The following is a 24,984-nucleotide window of genomic DNA, read 5'->3' on the forward strand; positions in this document are numbered from 1 at the left end:
TCGTCGTTGCGCGAGTGGTATACAAGTTTTATGGACAATAATTTATAAGAGTGCCGTGTTAAGTCGCCTCCATTACGCGTCGTCCAGCAGTGACGTTGAATTCTGCAGCCTAGAAGAAGCTAGCGACGGATTGGCAGGTACGTCTACTCCTCATAACCTAGGCTCGGCCTGCCCCTGTTTTTGTGCATGTTTAGCGATACTCGCCCCCGCAAAAACTTCCTTCAAAAATATTGAACCAGCGCACCGCCGTGGTAAAAAATTATAAAGAGTTTTTCCCACTAGGTGTCTTTGTGAACCTTTTATTGCAGACTGTTTTATTGTATTATTGGGAATTATTTGTGCCAATATAGACTAATGGCAATTGTTAGTAAATATTCCGGACGGCCACCGCTCAGGTTTCGGCCACCACGTGTGATTTTTAGACTTCTTACTCGTTGAAACGTGGTGGCTCGAGTATTGCCGCAGTGGCTGTCGCGGAACGGGTGCTGGGATTGGTTCGAGGAAAATAACGAAGGCTTCAAGTATGGCGTTCACACGGTCCTCGTGGCTTGACCGGCGCAGGGCGTAGGAGCGAGTCTTTTCTTGTTCGGTTGGCGCTCTCCTCTTCTTCCGGAGAGGTCTTGACTCGTCGGCTCGCTGTCTCGAACTGAATTTGCAGCGAGGTAGGCCCTCTATTTATGGTCGCCCACACGCACTCGGCCAGCGCTATTATGAGTCCGAGCACGGTGGGCGTCTATTGTTCTCTCGGCCGCCTCGCTCGCCTATTGTTTTGCCTAGTCGCTCTATTAGTTGCCCGTATTGTGACTCGCTCCTGCGTTCCCACGCCAAATTAAAGACCACGAGGACCAATCTTTATTTTCAAACAAATATTTACAAATTTACTTATATCTATTTTTCTATTTTTAACTATCTCTATTCACATTTATTATTTCACAACATATCCGTTTATTTGGATGTCTATTTATTTTCGCTGTTCTTGGCGAACATATCTCTATTTAACTATTTACGGACATTTCCCTATTATAACTATTTATTCTTTAACTTATTTTAACATACTATTTATTACGGACGTTTTCTATAACTATTTTAACACTATCTATGTCCGTCGCGAACAATATCTATTCTAATCTTATATTTATTCATGTCCGTCGCGAACATCCTCCCGCCGTGCAGCGTCGTTCACGTCGCTGCATCCTCCCTGGTGAGCGGCGGTCATCGTGGGCAGCACGATAATCTTCTTCGCCGGGCGTCGCAGGATACCGCCGGCGGTGCGCACGTCGACCACTCGAGTGATGCCGTCGGCCCCCGGGTAAACCTCCTGGATGATCCCACGTGGCCAGGTGTTCCGTGGGAGCGTTCCGTCTGCTATTATCACGACGTCGCCTATCTTCAGGGCGGGCCCGCGGCTGTGGGGCTCCCGCCGGTTCTGCAGGTCGGGCAGGTACTCCCGGAGCCAGCGACTCCAGAACACATCTGCCAGACGTTGTGCTGCGCGCCAGTGTGCGCGCCCTATGAGGTCGGCGTCGTCAAATTTGCCCGGCACGGGGACTCGCGCCGGGCCTCCCAGCAGGAAGTGGTTCGGCGTCAGAGGGTCGGGATCGTCGGCGCTCACCGATACGTGAGTGAGAGGTCGGCTGTTCACGGTGAATTCTGCTTCAGCTAGCAGAGTATGAAATGTTTCGGGCGTCGGGTGCCTCGGCTGTTCCGTGGCCGAGAGCGCGGCCTTTACCGCCCGCACCATTCTCTCCCAGGCGCCGCCCATGAAAGGCGCGCCCGGTGGGATGAAGCGCCATTGGATAAGTCTTAAGCTCGCTTCATGCTCAGTCGCTTTGTCCATAGCTTGGCGCAGCTCCTTGTCGGCACCTCGTAAGTTGGTGCCGTTGTCGCTCCATATTTCCGTCGGGGCTCCCCGGCGCGCGATCATGCGTCGGAGTGCCATCACCGCTGAGTCCGTGCTGAGGCTCGCTGCCGGTTCTAAATGCACCGCACGCGTAGTGAGACATGTGAAGATGGCCACGTAGTGCTTCTGGGTGCTTCTGCCGGTGGTAACTTGATACGGTCCGAAGTAATCGAGGCCCACGTATGTGAATGGTCGCCGATGGTGTGCCAGTCTGCTTGGTGGGTGATCGCCCGTGGCTGGACGCGGTGGTGTGTCCTTGCGGATACGACACGGAAGACAGTTGTGGATTACGCTCCGTGTCACTGGGCGTAGGCGTAAGACCCAGTACGACTGTCGGCACTCGGCGATCGTAGCTTCGGTTCCGGCGTGGTGCATCTTTCTATGGATGAAGTCTATCATCAGCCTCGTTTCGCGTCGGGATCCGTCTAGCACGAGAGGCGAGGTGATGACGTCAGCTCCCTCAATGTTGCCGATGCGTCCGTTTATTCTTAATATCCCGTCCGCGTAAGTTACGGACAAGTTTCGCAGTCGGCTCGCTGGGGATACTTGTTTCCCTCGTTGGAGCGCCAAAATCTCTTCCTCGAAGGCCGCCCGCTGGCTCTGTCGCCAAATGAGCGTCTCGGCGCGTCGAAGCGTGTCGGCGTCTAAAGTCTTCCATTGAATGACTGCTTGCTCTGGCGTCCGCGGTGTGTTCAGCGGGGTCTTCGAAGTCGTCTTCTTTCTATTCTTCTCCCACGTCGGGTCCGAACGCGGGTTCCGTCTGGTCCTCTTGTAATGAGTGCGCTCGCGACTTCTGCGGCATAGGTCGACGAATTGCAGTATTCGCCCCGTTGTACGCAGGTACTTCTCCCACTTCGAAAAGCGTCTTGGGTCCGGGATCGCTTCGCTGAGGCTCTCTCTGCTCACGGCGAGCGTTGCGCACTTCTCTTCGCCCGTCTCTTCTGCCCTTTTTGCAGTCCGTTGTACGGGCCAATCATCCGGATGCCGTCTCAGGTATTCCGGGCCTATGAACCAGCGGTGGTTTCTTTCAAAGCCGACGGGTAGTTCTCTGGTGGCGTCGTCGGCGACATTTTCCTTCGTGGGGACCCAGCGCCATTCCTCCACAGTGCTGTTCTCTTCTATCGCTGCAATGCGGTGAGCGACGAACGGTCGATACGATCTCGACCCCGTTCGTAGCCAGGTCAATACGGTGGCGCTGTCTGTCCAGAACACTCTCGCGTCTGGTTTTCGGTCGTGTTCCTCTGTGACAGCCGCGGCCATGCGGCTGCCCATCACGGCAGCTTGTAGCTCGAGGCGCGGTATCGAGGTGAGTTTCAAGGGCGCGACTCGGGCTTTGGCGAGTACGAGGGAGGTCCTGATCTCCCCGTCGGGCATTTCGGCGCGCCAGTATAACGCGGCGGCGTAGGCGGACTCACTGGCGTCTACGTATGTGTGGAGCTGGAGGTTGGCGGCGTCTGAGTAGCCGGGATAACAGCGCGGCACTGAGACGCCGCGCAGGCGTCTTAAGTGGTCGATCCACTCTCTCCACATCGCGCAGAGGTCTTCATCGAGGGGGGAGTCCCACGCCGTCCCTCGGCGCCACGTCTCTTGCAGGATCTTCTTCGCTCCGACAGTGACTGGTGATGCGATGCCTTGGGGGTCGTAGACGGACATCATTATTCGCAGAGCCTGTCTCTTCGTAGGCGCGCTGCTCTCCAAGACTTCTTTTGGGATTCGCGCCATGTCCAGATTGAAGGCGAGGACGTCTTCAGCAGGTCTCCACACCAGGCCAAGTACTCGTTCTATTTCCGTTCCATCGGACAGCGTCACACTTGTAGGTGGGGCTTCGTCGGTCATGTGGCACCGTACCTCCTCGTTGTTCGAGGTCCATTTGCGTAACTCGAAATGGCCTTGCCGGTGTACTGCCCTCACCTCATTTGCGATCCTGATCGCGTCTTCGCTTGTCCGGTAACTTCCCAGGTAATCGTCCATATAGTGGTTGCGTACGATTGCGTCGGCGGCGTCCGGGTACTGCAGTCGGTACTTCTCCGCGTTGGCGTTCTTCACGTAGATGGCGGTCGCGGGTGAGCTTGTCGCGCCAAAGATTATAGATTTCATCCGGTACTCTGTAGGCTCCTGTGAAGGGTCCTCCCTCCACAAGTACCGGAGCGCGTCGCGGTCCTCGCTTCGGACGCCTATTTGCATGAACATCTCCGTGATGTCCGCTGAGACGGCGACGGCGTGCTGCCTGAAGCGCATCATCACTCCGGGCAGCGACTGCAGCAGGTCCGGGCCGGTGAGCAGGAAGTCGTTAAGGCTCTTCCCTCTAGTCTTCGCAGCGGCGTCGTGCACGATGCGAATCTTGTCCGGCTTCATCGGATGTGTTACGCCGAAGTGTGGCAGGTACCAGGTTCGGTCCTTCGTCCCCGTTGACGGAGCTACTTCGGCGTATCCTTTCGCTACCAGTGCGTCCATTTGTTGCTTGTAGCGCTCTTTCAAATTTGGATCCTTCTCCAGTTTCTTCTCTACGGACGTCAGGCGATTCAGCGTGGCTTCGAAATTGTTGGGCATCTTCAGGCCCTCCTCACGCCACAGCAGTGCGGTCTCGTAGCGGCCGTCGGGTCGCTGTTGAGTGGTCTCTCGCAGGATCTTCAGCGCGCGCTCGTCTGGGTCGTTCTTCGGTGTCTTGGCGGCGACGGTGAGTCCCTCGATCGCGAAGTAGTGCCTGAGGGCTTCGTCCATGTTCGCGTCGGCCGTCGTCGCGTGTGCCACGAAGTTGACGCGCTGTCTCTTGCCTCCTGGGTGTGCTCCGTGCACGACCCACCCGAGCGGAGTACGAGACGCCACTGGCTGATCGCGTCGTCCCGTCCGCATCTCCTCCGTCACCAGCAGGTGCCAGTTGTCTTGGCCGATCAGGATCTTCGGCGAGGCGTAGCTCGTTTTGAAGTGATGCCGGAGGTCGGTGAGGTGATGGCACGACGCGAGGACTTCGATGTTCAGTCGCTGTGGTGTTAATTTTAAGCCGTTGACTGTCCGTAGGTTCAGGTCTTGCGGTTCCCCCGTGCGTCCGCATAGCTTCAGCGGGACGCGTCGTGAGCGTGTTGCGTCTATCTTATTGTCGCCGATGGCAGTGATGAAGAGGGGTTCGATCGGTCCTTTGGCGCCCACTTGTCTCGCGAAGTCTTCGTCAATCAGCGAGATCGTTGACCCGTCGTCCAGCAGGGCCCATGTATCTGCTTCTCCCGCCGGTCCGATAACAGTAATTGGCGCCATCTTTAGGTAGGCTGTCGCACTCCTTGCGGCCCACGTCGAGGTGACCGCCTCTTCTTTTTCCTTCGGCTTCTGCCATGCTGGTTTCTTATGCAACAGCTCGTGGTGCGTGCGTTCACAGCTGTCGACGCCGCACTTCTTCTTTTTGCATACGTGTCCCCGGGACCGGAACCGTAGGCACCGGAAACACAAATTCTCGCGCTTCGCCGTATCCCAGCGCTCGCTGACGGCTGCTCTCTTGAATTCGGGACAATCTTGTGGGATGTGCCCCGGCTTCTGACATGCTGCGCATTTCCTCTCTTCCTTTGCTTGCGTGGTGTGCGTCCTCTGAGGCGTATTCACCATCTTCCGCCGACCGCTGGTGTTCTCCACTCTCGTCTCTGGCTCCGGCTGTGCGTATGGGCTGCACAGGTCCGCCTCGCGTTGCAGGAAGCGCGACAGCTTGACGAGGTCCGGTTCTCCCGCCGGTTGAGTCGCTGAGAATTCGAACCAGCGGTGGCGTAGAGTGGACGGCAGCTTCTCTGATGTGATGTTGGTGAGCTCCGGGTTGTACATATAATGTACGCGGTCGAGGGCCCTCAGAGCGGCGACGACGTTGTTCACCTTATTCGCGAATACGCAGATGTCCCTCGGTGTGTCCGTGCAGCGTGGCAGCGCGCGCAGTCGTTCCAGCTCCGTTGCGGCGATTGCTTCTGGACGTCCGAAGCGCGATTCTAGAGTCCGCATGATCTCGGCGGGCTTGGTGTAATGCAGCAACAAGTTTTCGACCGCTTCTCTTGCTCTTCCTCTCAACGTACGCCGAAGTCTCGCAGTATTCTCTGCGGCGCTGAAGCTGTCCGCTGATTCGGCGTAGGCGACCTTGAAGGAGAGCCATTCTTGGTGCGATCCACTGTACACTGGAAGCTCCCCGTAGTACCGATGCGATGGTCCGGGCCTGGCTTGGCGGGCGGCCGTCGCGATGGCAGCTGCTAGTTCGGCGATGTCGCTCTTCGGTGCGACAGGTACGGCAATCGGTGCCGCGGCAGGGGCCGGTAGCTTCAGCTGTTCTATTGGTGCGGGAAGTTCCAGTTGCGGTTGCTCGATGGTGGCTGGTGATCCATGTGTTGGCTGCATTACTCTTTCTTCGACTCCGTGTAGCGCGATCGATTGTTGTTGACTGAGCCATGTATCGATGCGCTGTGATTGCTCGTTCTCGTCCTCCGTGAGTGTTGTGCGCGCATCTTCCTCCTCTTCAACGAGCGCTTCGGTTTCTAATGTTGAGATGCGGGCGGCGGCGAGCTCTGCTTGGAGTCGGGCTTGTTCTTCCTTGGCGCGGAGATGCTCTTCTTTGAGGCGCGCCATAAGCAACAGCCGTTGTGACTGTTGACTCGACTTTCTTGAAGATCCTCGTACTGGTGGCGCCATCCCGTCGCGGAGTGTGGAGCCTTCTTCTGTCGTCGAGATTTTGGCAGCGGCGTCCGTGATGTGGGACCCGTGTACAATTGGATTGGCCGTGAGCGCTGACTCTTTTCTGTTCTGGCTCGCGGATACGACGCTCTCCGTTGCTGCGTCGCCTGAAGTTGTTGCCGGTGTCGCGGTGCTGGGAGGTCTGACCACTCGACGACAGACCCCGCTGTTCGGTCCCGTTGGCGACGCCGGCGAGTATTGCGTAGGCAATATATGGCGGGAGGGGGGCATCGCTTGTGAGCCCCGCGGCACTCCCGGACACTTTTCCACTTGGGAGGAGGGTGCCGCCATCAGTAGCGGTCCCTGCGTCACTCCCGAACGCGGCGCGGTTGACTGGGAGGAGGTTGCCGCCAACGGTGGCGGTCCCTGCGTCACTCCCGAACGCGGCGCGACCGACACAGCTCGTTGCTGTGCGTCTTGTGAAGTTGAGCCCGAGACAGCTTCGTTGCCGGGCCGGTCAAGGCGTGACGACCTCATCTTCTCGGACCGTGTGAGCACCATTTCTTCAATCTTCAATTTTCTTCGATCTTCCTCAAATGAATCCGGCTCTCGAAGGACCAATATTCCGGACGGCCACCGCTCAGGTTTCGGCCACCACGTGTGATTTTTAGACTTCTTACTCGTTGAAACGTGGTGGCTCGAGTATTGCCGCAGTGGCTGTCGCGGAACGGGTGCTGGGATTGGTTCGAGGAAAATAACGAAGGCTTCAAGTATGGCGTTCACACGGTCCTCGTGGCTTGACCGGCGCAGGGCGTAGGAGCGAGTCTTTTCTTGTTCGGTTGGCGCTCTCCTCTTCTTCCGGAGAGGTCTTGACTCGTCGGCTCGCTGTCTCGAACTGAATTTGCAGCGAGGTAGGCCCTCTATTTATGGTCGCCCACACGCACTCGGCCAGCGCTATTATGAGTCCGAGCACGGTGGGCGTCTATTGTTCTCTCGGCCGCCTCGCTCGCCTATTGTTTTGCCTAGTCGCTCTATTAGTTGCCCGTATTGTGACTCGCTCCTGCGTTCCCACGCCAAATTAAAGACCACGAGGACCAATCTTTATTTTCAAACAAATATTTACAAATTTACTTATATCTATTTTTCTATTTTTAACTATCTCTATTCACATTTATTATTTCACAACATATCCGTTTATTTGGATGTCTATTTATTTTCGCTGTTCTTGGCGAACATATCTCTATTTAACTATTTACGGACATTTCCCTATTATAACTATTTATTCTTTAACTTATTTTAACATACTATTTATTACGGACGTTTTCTATAACTATTTTAACACTATCTATGTCCGTCGCGAACAATATCTATTCTAATCTTATATTTATTCATGTCCGTCGCGAACAGTAAATATATTTCATGCTTTTTATAAAGAAACCTAATTTCAGTTTCATTGAAATACTGCCTAATTCCAATAATTCTAAAGCTTAAAAAAAGTGAAAACCTAAGCTTAAGATTTCGAATAAGGCAATGGGAATTCCATTCTCAGGAGACCGAATCGCTATGTCTTACGGAAATAAAAGAAAATTACCACATAGACGCTTTTCCCCACAAACACTCTAACCAATGACGCTCTAGACATTATTGTGACACTGACGCGTGAATATTATATTTCAGGAGTTGAAGTTTTCACTTCGGCCGGGGAACGCGTCATCCATCACCCGGTCTCTTATTACGTTCACGGATAGGCGTTGTGATCGCTATCATAAATTGTTGCCGTTGACGTAAAATTGAGATGGAGACGCGATGATAAGCAACAAAAGTATTTATAATCTTCGTTCATATCGGAGACGGACAGAGAATCTTATATTATATTTAATATCAAACAATTATCACAAATGTAATGTGAAGTACAATAAATTAACTATACTTAGACCTTAGAACTGATATCTCAAGGTGGGTGGCGCATTTACGTTGTAGATGTCTATGGGCTTCAGTAATTATTTAACACCAGGTGGGCTGTGATCTCGTCCACCCATCTAAGCAATAAAAAAAAAACTTAAAAGCAAGGCCACCGGACTTCCCAGGTCAAAGACCTACCCGAGGGACCTGGGCGGGCCCCCCGGCGCGCACTCTGCGTGGCCGGGGGCTCCGTCTGTGGGGGAGTTTTGCTGGACTTCCACCGGGCGCGTCCGTAGGTGGCGGATAACGGGATCCTCTGGGAACAGTCCCACTCCCAGGGGTATCGTCCGATCTTTTTCGTTGCAAGGATTCTTAGGTGTTAGGGAGGTAGGTTAGGTGTAGGTGTAGGGTAGCCTAGTTAGGCTTTGCAACGAAAGAGATCGGATGACGCGGACCAAAACCAGCAGGGGGAGTTGCGGGCTCTCCACGCCCTTCACTCGCTGAAGGGTGCTCCTCCTGGAGACGCTTGGGCTCCCTCTCTTGTCCCCTTTCTTCCCCCTTTTTGTTTTTTCGGGTCACGTCCGACCCGTTTCGGACGTAGCCCACGGGTGGTGGTGGGCCACTTTTGGCCTGCCCTTCGATGGAGAAGTGAGCCGGCGTTGCTTACGCATCTTCCGGCCGCTGGTCGCCATGTCCCCGGCTTCGGCTACAGGGGCACGCCCTCCAGAGGGGGGTACCGGTATACCGGCGTGGCTTCGTGGTTGTTGCTCTTTTGAGCGTCGGGCGGTGGTCTGTCGTGTTGCTCGTTGCACTCGGCGGGCCGCCGGCCAACCCGTAATCCTCACCGCGTGGGGGACGGGGGCCGCTGCCGCGAGGCACGGGGCCGCGAGGACGTAAACCTCTTTAAAAAATGCCCCAATCCTAAGCTCTGGTGCCCGGCGATGGGATGAATGGCTGGAGGGAGTCCAGTCCCAAGGGTACCAACCAGACCCCAGGGGACCGACCCCTGGTTAATCAAAAAGGAAATATGAAAACCATGGCACTTGTGAAAGATTTATTACCCCAGGAGGGTACCTCCCGCTCCGCGGGGGGAGAATCCCTCCGTGCGGTCGAGCGATCGGCCGCACGCTGCCCCACCGTTTCTGGGGGGGGCAAACAATGCCAAGACGTAGGGGGCGACAGCACGGGTCGCGTAAGGGACAGAGTCCCCACCGTGCGCCTCGAGCGCTGTGAGAGCTTGATCTCGCTGTACTCGGCGCGGAGCTCCGCAAGGGGCGACGCGTCTAGTGGGCGGGAGACGCCAGCTCTGTTTGCTGATTGTGTTCGGCAGCGGACTCGGCGGAAGCGGAAGTCGGCTCGTCAGCCGGCGTCCTCCGCTCCGTCCGACTCCTCGGAGGGTGAGCCTGTCAGCGCCAAATACATGGCGTTGGCGGAAGGGCCGGCGGCTGCTGCGGCGCCGCCCGCCACTGATTGTGACGATAGTCTTCCTCGCGGACTGGCTGCTGCCTCCTCGGCGCATTCCAGGGCCGCCGGCCGTGAGGCAAGAGGAAAAATAAAAATAGGAGAGGTCGAGCGCCTGGAGCGCTCCCTGACGGAGGTGGGTCCCTATGACCACATCCGAGCATTCGAAATAGTGAAGGACATGGTCGCCACCATAGCTACAAAATCGGCCAAGGGATTAAAGGGCGACTACGTGCGTGCCATGAAGTCAGCAGCCGCCACCTTGGCAGAGCGCATGGAAAGGATAGTAAGCCGCACAACAAATGAAGAGACAATGGACCAACGCAAGGAGCTGGATCTGATGCACGCCCGCCTCGAGCAAGTGTCAGAAGAGAATGGCCATCTTCGGGCGGAGAACGGTCAGCTCCGCGTCGACATGGCCGAGCTGCGAACGATGGTTGCCGATCTCATCGAGCGGCAACGCAGCTCGGCCCCTGTCCCTCCTCCGCCCGAAGCGGAAGGCCTCACTGAGGTCGAGGAGTTGAGGCGGCAGCTCCTTATACAGGAGGCGCGCAGCTCCAGGGTGGAGCGTGCGAGGCCGCCCCTGGCTCACGAGGCGAAAGATGGTGCCCCTGTGCCGGCACCTCGAAAGATCAAGGGAGCGGCTACTGTGAAAGCGTACGCGGGACCGAAGAAAGCTGCAACACCCGCGACACTGTCGGCCACTTCTGACGCTGTTCCGGCCGGGGCTCGTACAACCGGAGCCTCTACGCCTGCAGCTGCGGGGGCAACAAGATCTGCCCCCCAAAGAAACCGGTAGCCGCTCCTGCTCCGCCTCAGCCTGCGAAGGCAGGGCCCGGCAGGAGCCGGACAAAGAAAAAGGGAGGCGTCAACGCCGCCAAACCGGCACCGACCCCCCAGCCCCGCCCACTGCCTCCCGCCCCGGCCAACATGAATGAGGCCTGGACGACGGTGGTGCGGCGAGGGCCCAAAAAGGTAGCGGCGCCTACCGCGCCGCGCCCCAAGCCCGCCCCTGCGGCCACCGCTCCCCGCCAAGAGGGTCGAGCGGAGCCTAGGGGCCGGACTGGACGAAGGAGGCCGCGCGCCCCGCGGTCGGCTGCAGTGGTAGTCGAGCTGCTGCCGGCCGGCAAAGAAAAGGGCATCACCTACCACGAGGTGATGACCCAGGCGCGCGGCGGCGTAAATGTGGACGCCCTCGGCGTGGAGGGTGGCCTGAGGGTCCGGCAGACGGCCAACGGGGCCCGCCTAGTGGAATGTCCCGGCGCGAATTCCAGCGCCGCGGCAGAAAAACTGGCGGTCCGTCTGCGGGAAATCTTGCCGGACCCCGAGGTGGTGCGCATCGCGCGGCCCGTAAAAATGGCGGAGGTGAAAATTACGGGCCTCGACGAATGCGCCACGAAGGCGGAGGTCGCCGCGGCCATTGCGTCGCAGGGCAACTGCGCCCTCGCCGACGTCAAAGTCGGGGAGCTCCGGGTGACGTACTCCGGAACCCGGACGGCGTGGGCGCGTTGCCCCATCGCAACGGCGAACCTCCTGGCCACTCCTCCACAGGGTCGGCCTTCGGACAGCCCAGGATGGCTGCGCGTGGGCTGGGTAGTGGCCCACGTGCAACTGCAGGAGAGCAGGCCGTGGCGTTGTCTTCGGTGCTTCGGCACCGGCCACGGCCTCGCCAAGTGCCCCTCGACCGTGGACCGCAGCAACCTGTGTTTCCGCTGCGGCCAACCGGGGCACAAGGCAGCCTCCTGCACCTCAGCCGCGCCGCACTGCGTCTTGTGCGACGCGGCTAAAAGGAAGGCCGACCACCGGGCCGGGGGCCCGGCGTGTAAATCCGCCCCCTCCTCTACCAAAATGAGGAGGGGCGGAAAGAAAAAGAAAAGTAAAAAAAGGAGTGAACCGGCTGCAACAAAGGCAGCCGGCGAGTCAGTTCCCGCCGCGGCTATTGCCGAGCCGCAGGGCGGGACAGACGAGGGAGCGATGGACGTAGCCCCGTAATGGGTTGCGTCCACCGCTTCCTCCAGTGCAATTTGAACCACTCCGCCAGGGCACAGGATCTCCTCGTCCACACCATGGCGGAGTGGTCAATCGACGTCGCTGTCGCCGCGGAGCCGTACTTCGTCCCCACGGACCAGGACTGCTGGATGGGGGACGTCGACGGCTCCGTGGCCATTGTGTTGAGACAGTCCGCGGCGTTACCCCCCTTGGATATGGTGGCCAGGGGACCCGGGTACGTCGCGGCTAGGATCGACGGGACCGTCGTGATCGGGGCGTACTTTTCTCCGAACAGGAGCCTCGCCGAATTCGAACGGTTTCTGGGCGGGCTCGAGGCGCTTTTACACCGCCTCGGGTCCCGCCCTGTCATCGTCGCGGGGGACTTCAATGCCAAGTGCACGGCTTGGGGTTCCCCCCGCACGGATGCGCGAGGCGAGGCCCTTTCGGAGTGGGCGATCGCGACCGGCCTCTGTCTTCTAAACAGAGGCACGGTCGCGACTTGCGTGCGGTGGAACGGGCAATCTCACGTGGACGTGACGTTCGCGTCCCCGTCCGCCGTGCGCCGCACCCGCGGCTGGCGCGTACTCGAGGGGGCGGAGACGCTCTCGGACCACAGATACGTCCGATTCGAGCTCTCCGCCTCCTCCTTGTCGTCGTCGTCAGCCGCGGGCGCCCGCGGTGAGGAAGAGCTCCCGCAAGGTGCGCCCCGTTCGTTCCCCAGGTGGGCCTTGAAACGAATGAATAAGGAGTTGCTGATGGAGGCGGCGGCTGTTGCTGCGTGGGCGCCAAAACCCGCGCGGCTCGCGGACGTGGATGCGGAGGTCGACTGGTTCCGGGGCACCATGGCAAACATTTGTGATGCCGCCATGCCCCGGGTCGGCCCCCGAGCACCACGTGGGGGTGCATTCTGGTGGTCGCCCGAGATCGCAAGACTCCGAGAGGAGTGCGTGAGGGCGCGCCGCCGGAGCGCACGCCACCGCCGCCGCCGTAGTCGCGACGCAACGTTCGCGGAGACGGCGGCCCGGCTGCACGCTGACTGTCGTCAAAAGCAGACGGCGTTGCAGCTGGCCATCGGCGAGGCCAAGAAGCAGAGCATGAAGACTCTCCTGGAGTCGCTCGACGAAGATCCCTGGGGGCGCCCATACAAGATGGTTCGCAGGAAACTGCAGCCGTGGGCGCTCCCGGTGACCGAGCGGCTCCAGCCTCGGCAGCTGCGGGAAATAGTTTCCGCGCTTTTCCCGCCAGCAGCGGGGGGAGACTTTGAGCCCCCCCAGATGGACGCCACGTGAGGCACGCCTCCGCGTCGCCCCAGCGTTCCCGCTGCCGAGGAGCCCCCTCCCCCTATCACGGGGGCGGAGATCCATGCGGCCGTGTCCAGAATGAGAGCGAAGGACGCGGCCCCCGGCCCTGACGGTGTTCACGGCCGGGTCTGGAGCTTGGCCTTCGAGGCCCTAGGGGACCGGCTCGGGGGGCTTTTCGAAGCGTGCCTCGAGTCGGGACGGTTCCCGTCGAAATGGAAGACGGGCAGACTGGTCCTTCTGCGGAAGGACGGGCGCCCCGCGGACTCACCCGCGGGCTATCGCCCCATCGTGTTGCTGGACGAAGCGGGCAAGATGCTCGAGAGGATCGTCGCGGCCCGCATCGTCCGGCACCTGACCGAGACGGGTCCCGATCTTTCGGCGGAGCAATACGGCTTCAGAGAGGGCCGCTCGACTATCGACGCAATTCTGCGCGTGCGGGCCCTCTCCGATGAAGCCGTATCCCGGGGCGGGGTGGCGATGGCGTTATCCTTAGATGTAAGGAACGCCTTCAACACCCTGCCCTGGTCGGTGATCGCGGGGGCGCTGGAGTATCACGGCGTCCCCGCATACCTCCGCCGACTGATCGGCTCCTACCTCGAGGGCAGGTCGATCCAGTGCATCGGACACGGTGGGGCGATGTACCGCTTCCCCGTCGAGCGCGGTGTTCTGCAGGGGTCCGTCCTGGGCCCCCTGCTGTGGAACATCGGCTACGACTGGGTCCTGCGGGGCGTCATTCGGGGACCCCTCCCCGGGCTCAGTGTAATTTGTTACGCTGACGACACGTTGGTCGTAGCTCCGGGGAGGGACTACCGGGAGTCTGCCCGTCTGGCGTGCGCAGGCGTGGCACACGTCGTCACCAGGATCCGACGGTTGGGGCTCGAGGTGGCGCTCGACAAAACCCAGGCCCTGCTCTTTCACGGGCCGGGACGAGCGCCGCCTGTGGGTGCCCACCTCGTGATCGGAGGCGTCCGCGTCGGGGTCGGGGTGACCGGTCTTCGGTACCTCGGCCTCGAACTGGACGGTCGGTGGAACTTCCGCGCTCACTTTGAGAAGTTGGGCCCTCGGCTGATGGCAACGGCCGGCTCTTTGAGCCGGCTCCTTCCAAACGTCGGGGGTCCCGATCAGGTGGCGCGCCGCCTCTACATGGGGGTGGTGCGGTCGATGGCACTATACGGCGCGCCCGTATGGTGCCACGCCCTGACCCGCCAGAACGTCGCCGCGCTGCGACGTCCGCAGCGCGCGATCGCGGTCAGGGCGATCCGAGGATACCGCACCGTCTCCTTCGAGGCGGCGTGCTTGCTCGCCGGGGCGCCACCCTGGGACCTGGAGGCGGAGGCGCTCGCTGCCGATTACCGGTGGCGTAGCGACCTTCGCTCTAGGGGGGAAGGGCGCCCCGGCGAAGGAGTAGTTCGAGCGCGGAGGCTCCAATCTCGGCGGTCCGTGCTGGAGGCGTGGTCTCGCCGCTTGGCGGACCCGTCGGCCGGCCTCCGTACCGTCGAGGCGGTCCGCCCGGTTCTCGCGGACTGGGTGGGCCGCGACCGCGGATGCCTCACCTTCCGGCTGACGCAAATGCTTACCGGCCACGGATGTTTCGGCCGGTACTTGCATAAGATAGCCGGAAGGGAACCGACGGCGCAGTGCCACCACTGCGCGGACCGCGACGAGGAAGACACAGCGGAACACACATTGGCGCGTTGCTCTGGATTCGACGAGCAACGCGCCGCCCTCGTCGCGGTCATTGGAGAGGACCTCTCGCTGCCGCGCGTCGTGGCTACGATGCTCGGCAGCGACGCGTCCTGGAAGGCGATGCTCGACTTCTGCGAGTCCACCATCTCGCAGAAGGAGGCGGCGGAGCGAGAGAGGGAGAGCTCTTCCCTTTCCGCACCGACCCGTCGCCGTCGAGCCGGGGGCCGGAGGCGGGAATACGCCCGTACGTCCCGGCCCCTGTAGGTGGCGGCCTCCCCCCGGTGAAGGTCAAGGGGCGACCTGAGGGGGTGAGGCCGCGCGGCGCGCTACCAGCACTCTAGCGCGCTGCCGTGGAGTGATTAGAGCGACCGGTCGACGGTGTATCGCGTCCCGACCCGGCAGGCTGGTTCTGGTCCAGCGGGGTATTCCGGGACACCAGCGGCACCGTCTGGGCGGCCCGACGGGCTGCCGTACCGAGACGGCCGACGTTTCAGAGCCTTCGATTCGCCTCGAAGGCTCCGTCGGCTGGGCGTCCTTGGGGTGAGCCGCGCCGTCTGGTTGTAGTGTTGACCGCGGTAGCCCCCCTACCTCATCCGGGTTCTGACCTCGGAGGGGATCGGACGTCGGGTGTAAGAGTGCAGGGGAGTCGTTTAGTGGGTGGGCTCTAAAATCCTTGGGCCCGCGGTCTGCTCACAACACCATGCAGATCGTTGAGTCTCACATACCCCGCGCGCCCCTTTTGCGCGGGGACCTCGTAGGAGGTTCGGCCCTCTACCCGAAAAAAAAAAAAAAAAAAAAAAAGGTCAAAGACCTAGAGGAAGGGCCAGGACAAGGTGGAGATATGTAGTAATCTGAAGAAGGAATCTAATGTGGCTGACGATGATGTTAAAGACAGAGTGTAGTGGAGAAGAGAAATAAGGAAAATTGACACCATCATCATGTGGAATGAACAGCTAAGAACAGAGTGAGAGAGTGAGAGAGTGAGAGATACATTTGTACAATAAGCGGTCTTATAGCTAAAAACGATCTCTTCTGGACAACCGTTTAATTAACAGAAATTCTGGAAAGAGATAAAGATATAGCAGGTATGTTGCGGTGTACTGTTTATTAGCAATATAATAATTATAAATCCAAAAGTGTTCTCATCCAGCTATTAGAGCAGCTATCAATTATAGCTTATTTGACTAATGCAGGCGAAAATGTCCGTGTTAGACACGAAAACAAACTATACAATCCCAGCTCAATTCACGCAAAACTTTGAATTCGATTTAACAGTATTGAAATAGTCTTTTTGCTTTGAAATTTCGCAATATTACGTCCCTGATTTTGCCAATTAGTATCGGATACTATCCGACGTTGTGTACTCACGTATCACGTGAAATATAAGCGTCCCTTTAATATTGTTACGCGCTGGGGCTCGGGATTAATAAAATTCCAGCAAAGTACTACTAAAAACTGTATTCAACATTTAGAACACTTAAAACACTTCACAAGCACTTTAAAATTCTCGATTCGCTTATTCCGCTTCGCTTCAGGTGATCCGTTCGCTGTTTCGCTTCGAGTAGTTCCGATTACTGACTGACTGCGTGCCATCTCTGCAACGCTTTTATAGTCGAGACGAAATCTCTAGAATCGTTGAGAATATTCCACAAATTTCTAGAATTGTGTATTTCTGCTATCTGACAATAGATGGCGTTGTACTTCTCGAGCGTTCTAGATACTACTAGATCCTTCGATATTCGTTCAACTATTCGGCGATAGATGGCGTTACTCTTACTGGCATATATTTTCGGTTTAAATTGTTATTTCACTCGGTCCGCACCTTCGGAAGTTTTTTGTTTAACTTGATTTCAGGCGATTGAGAAGGATAACAGCTTAGTTAGTGGCGTGTGGGTCAATTTTAATATTTTTGTTTTACGAGTGATTAATAGGATTGGGCAGATAGTTGATGAGTAAAGCCCTGGTTTGAAGAAAAAGACTAATAATATGTAATCGTATTGAGTAATTATGTACGTGTTGAAATTATGCAAGAACCATTTTTATTTTAAACCAGCTGACCCGACAGACTTCGTAGTGCCTAAATCGATGAACAAAAGACCTAAACTTTTGTATCAAATAAACTTAAAACAAACAAAAGGAATTCGTCCGACGGGGGACACATGAAAGGGAAAAAAAATGTTATTTTTATTAAATTCCGAGCATTTTAATATTTTTCTTCCCTGGACTTCCACAAATAAATCAAGACCAAAATTCGACTCGACAAAAAATTGTTATTTTTATTAAATTCCGAGCATTTTAATATTTTTCTTCCCTGGACTTCCACAAATAAATCAAGACCAAAATTAGCCAAATCGGTCCAGCCGTTCTCGAGTTTTAGCGAGACTAACAAACAGCAATTAATTTATCACCACTTTACACGATAAAGATTAAAATCATGTTTTAAAATAATAAAAACAATTTATGTAATTACTTGGAGGCAAAGCGTATAATAAGCGCACACGGCTATATACCACACCGCACCCATTTCTGCCGCATTGATTCCAATCAAGGATTGGGTAAACCGCTATACTACTTAATTGAGAACTAGACCATGTATCTCAAGTTCAGTGGCGCCATTATTGTAATGATTTATGGGCTCCGGTAACAATTTAATATCAAGCGGCACCTGAATTCGCTCACCCTTCTATGTTTTAAATAGATCAGATATAATCGACGACCAGTTAACCGAGTCATCAATATCTCTGATACACTAATCACCTTTATTTTATGTTGTATTTTTTTTTATTGCTTAGATGGGTGGACGAGCTCACAGCTCACCTGGTGTTAAGTGATTACTGGAGCCCATAGACATCTACAACGTAAATGCGCCACCCACCTTGAGATATAAGTTCTAAGGTCTCAAGTATAGTTACAACGGCTGCCCCACCCTTCAAACCGAAACGCATACAAACGCAAAAATTGTATCTAAATGATTCAGATTTAGAGACTTCACAAAGGAATTCTAGAGCAACATTGACTGGAGAAATTTAGGTCGAGCAATCTCGAGTGCCCAAGAATTAGGTCAGACGATAAAGGCCGGAAAAGGCCTAAACTCTTCGCAGTCGTCGCGAGAGGCTCTTAATAATGGCTGACCTATCCGAAAACTGTACACTGTAGGACAAGCCGTTGGATATGTTGGTCAAAAAAACTATGTAATGGTAGTTCGAAGTTTCAGCTCACTCAGGTTAAGGCCGTGAGCTCACCTACCCGTCAGAGCGTAGTTGCAATAGCCTATTATGCTAACAGCGATTCTTCTTCTTCTGAGTCGGTCTCGTCATTGCTGAAGGTCGTGTCTAATTCGAAATGTGGACCACTCGATGCACAATGCTTCCCCATGTCTTTCTGTCCTCGGCGATCTTTATAGCTTCGGTTATTGGCAGCCCGGTGAGCGTCTTTACCAGATCAGACCAGCGGGTAGGTGAGCGTCCGCGTGATCTTATCCCGTCAACCTGACCAACAGCGATTCGGTAGGAAAAAAAACTAGTTAATAATCAAGGTTTGGTTCAAGGTCCGTGATCTCAAACTGCCGAGGTCGCGTGGCGTGCTACCAACACGCTAGCTCGCCGTCAAGGGGAATGTCAACCATCATCTTGAAAAAGCGACCGTTCGGTGGTGTTTCGCATTCCGATCCAGCAGGCTGGTTCCGACCCAGCGGGCTGACCCAGGACACCAGTGGCACCACTTTGGTACCGAGATGGCCGACGTTTCAGCCTCCGCCTCGAAGGCTCTATCGGCCGGGCGTCCTTGGAGCGAGCCGCGCGTCTGGTTGCAATGTTGACCGTGGTAGCCCCCTTACTCCGCCCGGATTTTGACATCTGGGAAGATCGGACGTTTGGACGAAAGTGCAGGGGAATCGTTTAGTGGATAGGATCCTAAATACCATCGGTCTGCTCCCAACATCTGCAGACCATCCAGTTTCACGACCTTTAGGACATGCTACCTCGTTTAAGGTTCGGCCCCCTGTTCGAAACAAAAAAGAAGTTACAGGTCCGTTCCCGAAATTAATATACCTGTCTTTTATTTGGAAGTGATATCAAGTCACCAATTGCTTTTAACTTTTGCGGCTGACTACATAATAAATACTATGACCCAACGAGTTGTTAAGACAATTTTCGTATCTAGAAAGGTCCTACTTGTGGTTATGGCGCTTACCACACGCTAAAATGTTGATAACTCATTAGTGTTTATGATACCAAATTAGTTCGATTATTGCAATAGTGGTACTATAGAACTAGTACTTGGAACTTATATCCCAAGTTGTTAATGTGATGGTAAACCCTAAGTGGCTGGTGAGCCCGTTTGCTAAGAAAGGCATTTTGCATTTATGTAGTGAGATTACAATTTAAATCACAATGATGTGAAATTGTGTGCGGTTGATAATAGTAAAAATGTGATCGTGATGCCACAAGTGAAATCTTATGTAATTTTTTGTTTTTTTTTTGTTTTTATTACGGCATTTACATTCTGATTTTAGAATAACCTTCCAAGAAGACAATGAACTACAAGTACGTTTCGTACGCATCGTCACAACAGACTTCGTTTATTTCGATTTTGACAGAAATTAATTTTCATATATTTCATATATTTTTTACTGGTGGTAGGACGTCTTGTGAGACCGCGCGGCTGGGTACCGTCATCCCGCCTATTTCTGCGGTAAGCAGTAATGCGTTTCGGTTTGAAGGATGGGTCAGCCGTTGTAACTATACTTGAGACCTTAGAACTTATATCTCAAGGTGGGTGGCGCATTTACGTCGTAGATGCCTATGGGCTCCAGTAACCACTTAACACCAGGTGGGCTGCGAGCTCGTCCACCCATTTAAGCAATAAAAAAATAAAATTAAAATTTTCCGATTTAAATGTTGCGAAGTGTACTGGTTGCAGTTTAATAAGGTTCCCAGTTGAATCGGTGCGTGTTATCACCGGTCGCAGGTGTATCTGAGAACTAATATACTTTGACAGAGGTATAACTACACTTGTGACTTTGCTTAATTAAAATAAGAGAGAATTTGGATTGGACGGTCGTGTTGTACTTATGTCGCGATGTGGAGTTAGTAGATATCAAAACATCTAATACAAACACATAAAAAGGATATACAGCAAAATGAAATATAAGATATTTTTTTATTGCTAATATGGGTGGACGAGCTCACAGTCCACCTGGTGTTAAGTGGTTACTGGAGCCCATAGACATCTACAACGTAAATGCGCCACCCACCTTGAGTTATAAGTTCTAAGGTCTCGAGTATAGTTACAACGGCTGACCCACCCTTCAAACCGAAACGCATTACTGCTTCACGGCAGAAATAGGCAGGGCGGTGGTACCTACCCGCGCGGACTCACAAGAGGTCCTACCACCAGTAATTAACCAGTAGAACCGGTAGCCAGTAGAATATGAAGAAAACTAATTCGTACAAATTCTTGGGCGTTACTTTTCAGAATTACATGGGTTTTTCTCGAATTTAAGGGCAGAGTGAACATTTTTTTTGACAAACAAGTATGTTCTACTGATATTTAGCTAGAAATTAATTATACTTAATTTCATTCTAGGTTGTTTAACACCAACTGGATTAGAATATTGTCAGTATTCCTATTCCTGATGTGAGTAATGACGCTCTTATTTTCTGATGGAGAGTTCGATTTTATGTTCAAGTGGGTAAGGGTTAAAATATTCTCAATAGTGGTTGGCTCCATGTGGATGAGATTTCCATCACGTCTTTAATAGAAAAAAAAAAGGTTTTGTGCGTTCAACTATTTCGTCGTAAGCTTTACACTTCTAAATCAATTATGTGATTATCAGTTCATTGAATACAGTTTATTGTCTTTCATATAAATTATAACTAGATGATCGAGCTTTGCTCGCTTTCTTTTTTTTTGATAACACCATCTTGTTGTGTCTTTAAAGCGGTTAGTTGCCCTCAATTAGGAAAAATAGTATTATTATTCACCAATAGATGTCGGGAAGAGTTGATTATTGAAAACACGAATAAAACATTTTCTGAAAATAAATCGTAGCTAGATCGATTTATCGCCCTCGAAATCCTCTGTATACTAAATTTTATGAAAATCGTTGGAGCCGTTTCCGAGATTCAGATTATATATATATTAATATACAAGAATTGCTCGTTTAAAGGTATAAGATAAGCAGATAAGATATTTACATTAATAATTTTGCAACGATTGAGAGTTAGGAAGCCTTAGGACACCAGGACATGAGATTATTGAGTTTTCAGTTATTTTTGACATAATAATGTACTTTGATAATACACGTTTTTGGATAAACACCGTTGAAAGCCTTCCAGACTATCTAAGAAAAAACCAATTTATAATAATATAACTATGTAGTTTAAAAACCATTAAAACACATTTAAAAAACGAAGCGAGCTAACAATTTATTTTTTTTTAAATTCTTATAATACTGGTCAAAGCGAAATTATAAATTTATTGTACTCACTGTCATCGGTCATTGACGCGTGTGCGAATTTTCGTGTTAATCTTGCATTTCGAAATCTGTATGACTATCTCTCTCTCTCTCTCTCTCTCTCTCTCTTCAATCGGTCCCTCATTGCTGAGGATGGTGACTCCGTTTGATTCCGTCAACTAGCTGTCTCAATCGATCCCGTTCTGTAGCTTTGGTTATATATATACATATAAAACAATATACAAACATACCAAGCTAATAAAATCGGGTTGGAATAGTCAACGGAATATATAATCTAAAACGTGTGACGGGACCTTAAAAACGCACGAGAGAAAATATGATCCGCCGACGTGAATTAAGACCGTATATGCCTTTGAAGGCTCCCGAAATTGTCTAGAATAAACCGGGCGCTAAGGAGAGCACGTTTCCCGAGAAGGCACTCGATTTCCACATCAATTATGTAGGAAAAGGTCGAATATTGAACAAACAAAACATTAACTCGCCGAAAGGATCGTGAAGGGTGCTTTTGGAGTAGCAAGGTAATTTGTAGATAGATAGACGTGTTATTTTCCCTTTTTATAAAATACGTTAAAAGCTATTTCGTGTTCTTAATAAGTGCGTGTTAAACACTCACTCGACGTATTTCTTATATGAATGTTATATAAAAAAAACGCTCTGTTTCTGTTTTTCCGGTGACATCTAAAGCACGAATCTTTTGAACGAAGGATATTGTTTTGATGCTATATCGTTTAATACGAATAGAACTCGGCACTCAGGATATTTCTAAGGCGAAGCATTAATGCGGTCCGGCCTGAAGAGTCAGTTACGTCGACCCCCCCAACTCCCCCCGCGCATAGATACGATGACGTGTGTCGGCCATCTTGGGTATACGTCAGTCTCCAGTATACTCTATAACGGTCCCCCCATTGAATTCAACAAAGGACTTTTTGGCGGGACAGTCACTGTTTTTCAATATGGTGAAGACTGACTTCAAGTCACAAAGCTGGAGACGACATTCGACCTGGACGGCTCAGATTTGCAAACTAACCTTTTTGACCAAAAAAATCTTTGCAAGCTGACCCAATTGCGTGAGGTGATTCTACAATCGAATTCTGTGTTTTTGTATAATTATTCATTACAACGATAACTTCTACCCAGTTCACTAGTGATACAGCAAAGAAAACATTGATCTTATGCTATGTAATGAAGTCTTACTGGTGGTACGACCTCTTGTGAGTCCGCACGGGTAGCTACCACCACTCTACCTATTTCTGCCGTGAAGCAGTAATGCGTTTCGGATTGAAGGGTGGGGCAGCCGTTGTAACTATACTGAGACCTTAGAACTTATATGTCAAGGTGGGTGGCGCATTTACGTTGTAGATGTCTATGGGCCCCAGTAACCACTTAACACCAGGTGGGCTGTGAGCTCGTCCACCCATCTAAGCAATAAAAAAAACAAGTCTCACAAATTTTATCGCATAGAAAACAATGTCGTAAGGTACACGAACATTATGTAAACGTTCTAAAACCTTGGTCGCAGGTGCAAACAATGTTCGATATTGGTTGAATGATACCACCAAGATGATTCAGAGTACGTTGTTTCAATATTAACGATGTTCGGGAAGGGGAAAACGCGTTCGGTATTATTTTTCGTATATTTTGCTATTATATATACTAGGAAAACGGAATTATGTGCCATTATCTATATATTAATACGTGAATCAAAAACTTTGTATCCCTTTTTACGAAAATTGCGCGGACGGAGGAGTATGAAATTTTCCACACTTATAGAGAATATAGAGAAGAAGTGCACAATGCTAATATTTTTTTAAAATAATGCATGAAAGATACATTAATCGATAAAGAAAACATTACACACACTACATACCATGTATTTGACGCACACACGCATGCATACTATTTATTGTCAAACTTTTGTTCTTGACGTCTGTGGTCAAATTGAGAATAGATTAAATATTGTTTGTTTTTATTCATATTTTTTTATAGTGTAGCCTTAGCGAAATTTGTGATTATAGAAGTATAAAATACAATCATAATGGTGTACAAACTTACAATTCCAATTAATTATAGTCGAATTTCGACTACTGCGGGACCTCTAGTTACGCACTAAAGCCCCCCAAATTGAAGTTACAGATTTTTTTTATATAGCTAATTATTGGGCGGTTATCATAATATCTAAGCAGTAAGACACTGTAAAATATTCTAAGCGTTTGAAATAATTAAGCGATTTGATTAGTGTATTATAATTGTTTGTATATTAAACATGAAAATATATGTATTTTATGAATAAAGTCTGAAAGTGGCACCTGTGACAGAGAAGCTGAGGAGTGCACGTTTGGGATGGTATGGACATGTGATGAGACAAAATGAAAATGAGGTTGTTAAGAGAGTGTTTGTTAACTATGAATGTGGAAGGATTTAGAGGAAGAGGTAGACCTAAGAAGAAATGGATGGATTGTGTGAAAGACGATATGGATAGGAGGGGAGTGAGCGAAGAAATGGTATATGATAGAAGAGTATGGAAGGAGAAAACATGTTGCGCCGACCCCAGGTGACTGGGAGAAGGGCAGGATAATGAATGATGAATAAAAAAATACGGGGCGATATCACCGCAAATTGATTGGGACGCGAAAATAAAGATTAAAAACAAAAAACAAAAAAGAATATGATACGCCACAAGCATAATGTAAATCTATGAACTATTCTTTAACTTAAGTCTGAGTTGACAATAGGAGTCTTCAACTTTGCATCTGACATCTTGAGTGTTGTAAAATAGAATAGATTATTTAAAAGTCGGTTCATTACAAAATGGAAGTGGTTATGACCTCTTTTTTTTTGACCTGGGACAATATATTATATTATGAGGTTCTCGCGCCTGAGGGGTTCGAGGGATTTCTGATTTTCAGTGCCTGATGAGATTTTAAAGGTTGGCGCTAAAGATGTTACTACATCGTGACCTAAAGGACAAGTGACACTGTGTGCTATCAAGCAATGCACGTATGTGTTAAAATCTCCTATACATTAATTCATTCTTAATACCTTAATTCCGAAAGGATGTTTAACGCGTAACCGTAACTCTCTTGTGATGAGCTGAGAAAAATCTCTAGAAATCTGTCGTGCTTAACGTGAATTTGATTTAGCGCAGGAAAGAGATGGATGTAATCTAAGAAGTCTTATTATTCATTCTCGTTGTTCTGAAACACGTGTCTATAACGTGTCTGCGAAAGACATTCATCATGAAGAAATAATATTGTGTAGCAAAACACCGTGATTATTGGTGGCAGGACGTTTTATCAGCCCGCACGGGTAAGTACTATCATCTTGGCTATTTATGTCCCATATAATGCCTCCCACTTTAAAGGGGCGGTCGTATACAATTGACCCATCTGTCTGATGTCTCGAGGGTGCATTGGCGGTGCGTTATCATTCCCCTCTTCAAAGATAAAGTGCACTCAAACTTCCTACGATATTATTTCTTTTGTTTCCAAATTCGAAGTCTTAATTGCGACTTTTGTTAGTCGGATGTTAGTTTCTATTGTATAGCTTCCAATTCCTTTACAAGGTAAGCCTTAGATCCGCGGTCTGCTTTCAACATCTGCAGATCATCAAGTCCCACACACTTCGCGCGTCTT

At 51.8% G+C, this 24,984-nt stretch overlaps 3 protein-coding genes across 3 annotated transcripts in view; 1 reads left to right on the forward strand and 2 right to left on the reverse strand.

Moving 5' to 3' along the window:
• The window catches only part of SPR (Sex peptide receptor), a 301,535-nt gene that overhangs the window by 68,577 nt on the left and 207,974 nt on the right, over positions 1-24,984 (reverse strand). The window lies entirely within an intron of this gene.
• On the reverse strand, positions 1,061-7,831 carry LOC114247465 (uncharacterized). Its single transcript, XM_089738289.1, has one exon. The coding sequence runs from the start codon at positions 7,094-7,096 to the stop codon at positions 1,136-1,138; it is 5,961 nt and encodes a 1,986-aa protein (XP_089594415.1). The 5' UTR covers positions 7,097-7,831; the 3' UTR covers positions 1,061-1,135.
• On the forward strand, positions 8,999-12,016 carry LOC149499959 (uncharacterized). The gene is given in 2 exon segments (XM_089738270.1): positions 8,999-10,680; positions 10,683-12,016. Coding segments are annotated over 2 exon segments (2,505 nt in total). The 5' UTR covers positions 8,999-9,383; the 3' UTR covers positions 11,891-12,016.

The sequence above is a fragment of the Bombyx mandarina genome, chromosome 24 (assembly GCF_030267445.1).
Source record: "Bombyx mandarina strain Sakado chromosome 24, ASM3026744v2".
Taxonomy (NCBI): Eukaryota; Metazoa; Arthropoda; class Insecta; order Lepidoptera; family Bombycidae; genus Bombyx; species Bombyx mandarina.